Consider the following 7669-nt stretch of genomic DNA (forward strand, 5'->3'; position numbering starts at 1 on the left):
TCGCAACCTTCAATGTTCAATTAACCTAGTTATAAACAACAATATAAATAAAGAATAAGGAATGGATTTGAACCTGGGAGCTATTGAATATGAGTTGATCGTTCTCGCATGGAGCTACACGTCACTCGAATTTATATTGATTTTCTTTTCTGAATTCCCTTAACTATTTCTTAATCGACATTTGATATGTATCATGTATTAGATTTATTATGATTAAGGAAAGCAACTAATCATCGCAGACAATCATTGTGAAAACTGTTATGATATATTAGTTATAATATATTTATTATAAAAAAGTTTGAAAGCTAAATTTTTAGTTAAGTAGAAAATAAAGAAGGAATTTAATAAAACTTTACTAATTTTAAAATAATTTTATTTACATACATATGTCCTGTAAAGACCGTAACAATGTGCAAGGGTAAATTCGTTAGATTATTTTAATCTCTTCTGTAATGTATGTCTAATTTGTAGACATCATTCTTTGAAATTGTTTAATTCTATCGACATCACCTGTAATCAAATGTATGTAATAATATATACATTGGAAAAATACGATAGTCAAAATTTTGAAAAAAGTTGTTTGGTATAAATTACTTATTAAAATGCTCTTGAATTAAAAATTTTTTTTACTTCCAATAAAATCAGGTTTGAAGAGGTTAAGACGAAAATTCTAATATCAAAATGATGAGGCTATAATAATTTTTGAATTTATAATCATTTAAAGTAGCCATATCATACCGCTAAATTTGCATATCAGGTGTGATATAAAGTGCTAGAAACGAATTCATTATAATTGTCGCCTCTTGTCTGTCGTCTCTTGTCTGATATAAAGATTATATATGCAAAGATAAAATTAATATTTATTATATTACAAAATTATTATAATTTTGACATTTTAGTAATAGAATTTTTATCAAAGTAAATCTCAAAAATTTTCTGTTAAGCATGTTACTGTCTGCACGTTACTGTCTGTTTCCATGCATGCATGCGTTTGCGCGTGCGTGCACGTACATAATATTACTGAGTATTTTGTGTGTGAATATATACAAGATGTTTTTTAAATATTGCAAATAGCAATCATATAACACTATTCCTGATCAAAAATTGAATTGAAAAGTCCTGAGCTAATTTTTTTTACGATGGTCAATGAAATAGTTATTACTGAGTAAAGTTAATCATGGTTAGGTGTGAGAGTAACTCATACGCATACTCATTCACAAATGAAAAGTATGGTTTTAAAATTAGAAATTAAAAAAAATGATTTGTAACAATTTTTTTACAAAACTTGAATAAGACCCTAAAACTATATACTATTAAAACCATATACTAATTAATACCTAAATAAAAGAAACTTAATTTTTTTTTACAATACTTTATTATTATGTATGATTTGTATGAATTATTTTATAAAAGAATTTCTAAATCATTTCTGTCCCAAAATACAATGATACAATGCTTTCCATACAATTCTTTGTCATAAAATATAATTGGCATAAAAATTACATAATCATATGTATATGACAAAATATGATAATGTGAATGAACAATATATGTTTGTCTTTTCAGAGAAAATTTAGCCAACGATACCTATTTGTTGTCACAAATGGATAATGATCAGTATGTGCCGATATGGACAGTAGCAAATTTTAATCAAGTGAAAAAACTGACGAAAGATATTAAACTTATAACAGAGGTACTGAAAGAGTCTCCCAATGTTCAAGTTGATGAAGAGGGACAAAAAGTAAGGCCCAATCATAAACGATGTATCGTAATACTTCGTGAGATACCAGATAGTACTCCGCTAGAAGATGTCAAGGTTTGTTCCAACTATTCTATTCTATTATTGTCACAAGAATTCAGGTCTGACTCTAACATTTGGATTTATTTACTGTAGAATTTATTTTCTGGGGAGGGCTGCCCGAGAATTATTTCGTGCGAGTTTGCTCACAATAGTTCGTGGTACGTGACATTTGAGTCCGACGAGGATGCTCAAAAGGCCTACCGGTTTTTACGCGAAGAGGTTCGAGAATTTCAGGTAAGTTGCAATAAAACCTGTATAATTTCGTCTGAATAACTGACTGCAAAGTAAATATTTACCAATGATTTTAATCATTCTCCATATTTATAGCTATATTTCATTATACTTATTTATTATAGTTATCCCATTATAATTATTAGTTATTTATTGCTATATAGTTATATATAATAATTGTAAAGTTCATAATTTTTATTCTGACTTTTAAATCCAGGGAAAGCCAATAATGGCGAGAATCAAAGCTAAACCAATGAACAGGTTACCGATACCGACGGTAGCCGGTGTAAGTGGTATAAAGAATGGCTACAGAACTCCACCTCCTCCTCCTGTCTATGATCCTAGCAGTTACACAACTGGACAGCAACGTTTTCTCTATACCAATGGTACAACCTTGCCTCAGACAACAATGCCGGCATACGCGAATCAAGTCGTTTATGTAAGTATAGAAGTTACAAATGCTTTACGCGAAAACTCAAGTTTTCTTCAAGTTTTTTTATCATCAAAGAACAATAAATTATATATGAGAAATATCTTTTTAATCAAAGTAAATCTTGATGATTGTACACTACGTAGAAAGAAGCTCATATAAAAATATTGTCTTTTTTTTAGCAACCGTTCTATCCGGCCGGTATGATGCCTTGGGGACCAACTAGTCCCGCTTATTTTGAGATGTCCAATGTCTTTACGATGAACGGAATTACGCCGCACAACACGTTCACGCGTTCAAATACGAGATACACTCCACGACATAGGTATGAATCTGTAATTTTATTATTTTTCTAAATATATTTTTTAAATGAATATCTCAGTGTCTGAATATCTTTTTTTATATGTATATAGAAATCGACAGAGAAACGGTTCCGATCGAAGTTGCTTAATAGATCCGACCAATCCTAGCAACAACAGTAATAACCATCATCATCATCACCACCATCACCACCACCACCATCATCAACCATCGTCTATGCCGCCACTGAGTAATCGTAGTTCTCATCCTCCTATGACCGGCGTTGGTAGCGGTGGCAACAATAGCGTGTCCTTGAGCTCCTCTACGTCCACTTACCACACCTCGAGTTTGCCTCCTTCGAAGCCGCCTGCTTCTTTGTCCTCTTCTTCCTATCAGTCCGGCACAAAGTTCCATTCTTCGTCTGCCGTATCGTCTATCGAACACGCAAAGGGAGCTTCTTCCTCGTTGTCCTCCGCGCAGGATCAGGACACAACGGTGGCGATCGAGCCTTCCTCCACATCCTCGTCCTCAACGCCTTCGTTTACTCGTCACCGTATCCATCGTAGGACCAAAGATCAGGACACGAAGGTAGCCACCGGGAACAACCACTCGCTGCCGGCGATTAAGGAATCCTTGCCAGCGAATGGAGGCAACGGCAGCAACAGCAACTGTGGTGGCAGCCGCAGCAGCGGTGTGCAGTTCGACCTTGAGGCAGCCGCTTTTCCACCCCTGCCTGGCCTCGACCCTGACCATGGCAAAGCGTCGATTGACGTAGGTATCGGTGGCAACGCTAGCGCTGTCGGCATGGAATCTTCATCGCAAAATCGATTGTCCGATGTTGTCAAGGGTACTGCCAAGCTCAAAGCCGTTGTCAAGGACAAAGAAAATGGTAACCAGTCGCCTCAACTCCAGCAACAGCAGCAGCAGCAACAATCCGCAGCGCCTGTGCCGGCAGCAAACACCGCCAGTAGATCCGCTAGTCCTGGAGCGAGTATTGGAATAGAGGCACAGGGAAACGCTGTCACATCGAATTCTGCGAATGCAACACATATTCTTAATCCCCCGACGGTCAACAACGAGAATACGTCGCCGGCCGATGCTGCCGCGCTCAGCACCGTCGCGCTCACTCCCCCGTCATCTCCTGATAAGTGAGTGGGATTTTTAATTATACGCTCGCTCTCGGTGTAATGGTGTTTCGGGCAGTTGCGGAGAGTTGCGTTGGTTCGTGAATTGACTTGTGTTTTAGCATGAGATAGAATAACGAATTATTTATCAATTATTTGCGTTGAAGATGTGTTATAATTTAAAAAAAAAAAAGAAGAATAAGTCCTTCAAAAGATCTTTAAACATTTCTATCCGCCGACATAATATTCGTCATGAAGTGTGAAAATATTTTGATCATACGAATCTTTTTATTTTTTTTATTTTTTTTTTATTTTTTTTTTTATAGATTCTTCAATAACGTTGCATTCTTTGCTCGTTCGATACGTATAAGCATAAAAAATCGAGGATCTCCTTGAATTTTTTTTTTTTTTTTTTTTTTTAAATAAAATCGCTATTTGTCGATTATAATAAAAGCTACAAATAACTGTCTTGTTCTGAAGTACGCGACGAAACTTTCCGCTCTCCCAATACACATACATACTTGTATATTTATGCGCGCTGCAAAGAGAGAGGGAGAAAGAGAGTAAAAAGTGCTTGGTCTTTGAATCGTTAACCTTTTATAGGGCCATTTTATTTTTATTTTACTCATATAATTCAGTTTTATCCCTTTTTGAGCTGATTTATTTTTGTTTATTTTCTTTCGTTTATAATGGTTTTTTCTTGAAAGTTTATGTGATTAAGGTTTGTAACGAATGAGGTTTTGCAATGAATTGTATTGCCGTGTTGTCAAATCCTTATGTTTGAAAATTATTTTTTTTTTTTTTAAGTAGATAAGTATGTTCATTCGCGATTTAGATCATTATAAAATTACACAGTTTAAAATATCTAATAAACTCAAAGAGTAAGATTGAGTTATAACGCCCCGTTTGAACGAACAATTTTTTTTCGCTTATACAATCGAAAGAGGAGCTAATTGCTCTTTCGTTGCTTTTAGTTCTGTAAATGATTATGATGTTGATGATGATTTTACTTTGCATTTTCTGCAAGAAGGATATATGTACAGAATCTTAAATATTTACATTTGTATCTAATCGCTGATTGTATTAATTATATACTTGACGCATAGAAAGCAAACGCGAGGAGGGATCATACAATAGATTCTGTTCAAACAAGAGATTCAGCTCTCTGTAAACGGGTTCCTGGACATCTGTATTATATTGGACTGTTATATCCTTGGATAGGTAGGACCGTTGTATCGGATGTTATCGGATTCTCCAATTCCGCATAGGATTCTCTCTTTCAGATTCTTCCGTTGAATTGCTTAATGTATCTTTGAATCCTTAAATTTCTCAGAGATCTTTAGTTTCATTCGTATGAAAATCATCGATGCAAGAATCTAAGGATCCAAGGACATCAATTATATTTAGAGCTTTATGTAAAGAAGTCACGTAACGGAGAATCTTAATATATGTCTTCAGGAATGCCGAATTATGTTTCATTTATTGTTATTATCGCTGTTGTGTTCTTGGCTGCATTATGTTATTGTGTAACGATAGACACGTGTTTCTTTCCAGTTCCAGATCCTTCTCGTTCTGACGTAGTCGCGATCGATCGTATGTGTATCTGAAAGGAAATCTTATCTTTTTTCTCATCAAAAAAATAAAAAATCTAAAATTGAAGCTTTCTTTCTATTGCCATAGTTAATCTTGAATAAAAGAGAATGTTTACTAACTGTTAATATCCTTTGAGTTACCCTTCGATTTTCTCTGCCTGCATTCTCGCTACTTTTTATTTAAATGTGTATATTTTATCATGATAAATTGTGCGAGAGCCAAGAATCTAAATAATATAGAGACTCGAATCCTACACAGATTTTCTAGGTTTCTGAAACTGCAATCTTTTTCGGTCGTTCTTCAAGAATGAGATACTGATACGAAGATGTTTTCGTCGAGATTTTTTTTAACGTTATCCTTGATCTTCGAATTCTTCTTGGGCTATACACGAGCTTCTTCCGTTATTTTTTATCGTTTACATTAATAAATAACTTAATTAAATGTATTCGCAATGATTTGCTATTTTTTTTTATCGAAAATTGCATCGTTATCATCGTGCCTTTCTGATTCTAAAGTTTTAAAAACTTTTTTCTTTTGTTTATATAAGACCTCTAAACATATTATATTTCCTTGTAAGGATTTTCTATAAGCACACTCTATAAATCTGTTATATAAATAAGGGTTTAATTTTTGCGGTAACGTAGATTCTTTTTAGAACTCGCTTAGTTCTTGAATATGTAGATTCTTTCATCCCTGAATCATTGAATTGATACTTTTAATTATTCTGGACTATGCTTCCACGGATTTAATAGATTAATTACTATACCTTTCAGACTTCTATACTTTTGGTATATTCGATATTCGGAATAAATACAGGATCCTCGGATATTATTGGATATCCTTAATCTTCAGCATCTTCTTATTAATATTTTTTCGTATTAGCTGTGGTCGCGACATTTCTTAAGACACTTCAGAATTTATCTACCGAAGATGTATGAACTGAGAGTCTGTGCGAAGCTAAGAATGCTTGAGGACTTGAAGAAGCCGAATTACTTAAAGCAAAGAATACTCCAAGTTTTCTAGAGAAAGAGTATTTAATTCAGGGATCTATGAGAATCTAATGATCTGAGCGTTTAATCGAGGGATCCCTAAGGGCTATCCCGGTACAAATACGGCGCACGCTGCATACTGCCGATTGAAATTAACATTAAACAACTATCGTTAAGCGTACTAGAACGCTATATGTGTGTGTATGCAGGAATGTATATGCGGTATTAATTATATGTGGTATGAGATAATTCTCTTCTTGCCTGTACTGTGTTTGCGGCAGATAAATAATAAGTTGAATAGGGATGTACGATAAAATATTACAATATTATTTTTCAGAATTTTCTGATTATTATTTAATTATTATATCATTGCTATTGTTATTATTATTAATATTATAAATTTTTAATATAAGATTATTATTATTATTAATTATTATTGTTCGGTTTCAAGTTACTTTTAAAGGCATTTTAATGATGAAGTTTTTCTAGTTCATGTAATTCTAACTTTAATTAAGTTATAATTCTCATTACGCGATTGCAAAACGAATATATAAACGGAAGGAACAAGAAAATCACACACAGTCTCAGTATCGTATCTGATAGACTTTTGATAATGTCTATAGTTGCATTGTCAGCGATGAACTAGAAGTTAATAAATAATGTATATACTGATGCTCATTAATCTTCTTACGATATTGCAAAACTCCTCCTTTTTTGCATATCCTTCGGTCGGTTTTCGCGAAATGAATTTCCACTTCTCTCTCTTTTTAAATCTATTATGTTATTAAATGTAATCAGATTCGTAAATGTTTCATCGCCAAATTCTTAGGTAGTCGAACATTGAATTCTAGAATTTAATTCATGGATTAATTTGAGTTTTCTCTTTAAGCTGATTACGAATTTTAATTTTTGTACTTCCTTTATTTGAGCAATTATGTTCTTAGTTTTCGAAAAGCATTCCTTTTTGAGCATCCCTGAATTATTGGATCGAGAATCGCCTGCACGAACTGATTTTTTCACTGTGCATGAACGAAGTTGATATGCGGTGCAGACAGTTGTGCATTTAGTATTTGATGCACGCAATACAGTTCACATTATAGCATTTGACTAAGAAAAATTATTGATATTTTTGATTATATACATGTTTATTATATATTTATAATTGTACTAATGTAATAAGAGCTATATATATATATATATA

General features: G+C 33.4%; 1 protein-coding gene across 4 annotated transcripts in view; it reads left to right on the plus strand.

Annotated features, from left to right (window-relative positions):
- Positions 1 to 7669, plus strand: part of LOC108689229 (la-related protein CG11505) — a 13402-nt gene that overhangs the window by 3212 nt on the left and 2521 nt on the right. For all 4 annotated transcript variants that reach the window (XM_018195903.1, XM_018195904.1, XM_018195902.1 and 1 more), the window contains exons 3-7: positions 1567 to 1816; positions 1895 to 2035; positions 2250 to 2471; positions 2645 to 2787; positions 2876 to 3910. In XM_018195903.1, the coding sequence (XP_018051392.1) occupies positions 1567 to 1816; positions 1895 to 2035; positions 2250 to 2471; positions 2645 to 2787; positions 2876 to 3910 (1791 nt within the window). The remainder of the gene's footprint in view (positions 1 to 1566; positions 1817 to 1894; positions 2036 to 2249; positions 2472 to 2644; positions 2788 to 2875; positions 3911 to 7669) is intronic.

The sequence above is a fragment of the Atta colombica genome, unplaced genomic scaffold (assembly GCF_001594045.1).
Source record: "Atta colombica isolate Treedump-2 unplaced genomic scaffold, Acol1.0 scaffold261, whole genome shotgun sequence".
Classification (NCBI taxonomy): Eukaryota; Metazoa; Arthropoda; class Insecta; order Hymenoptera; family Formicidae; genus Atta; species Atta colombica.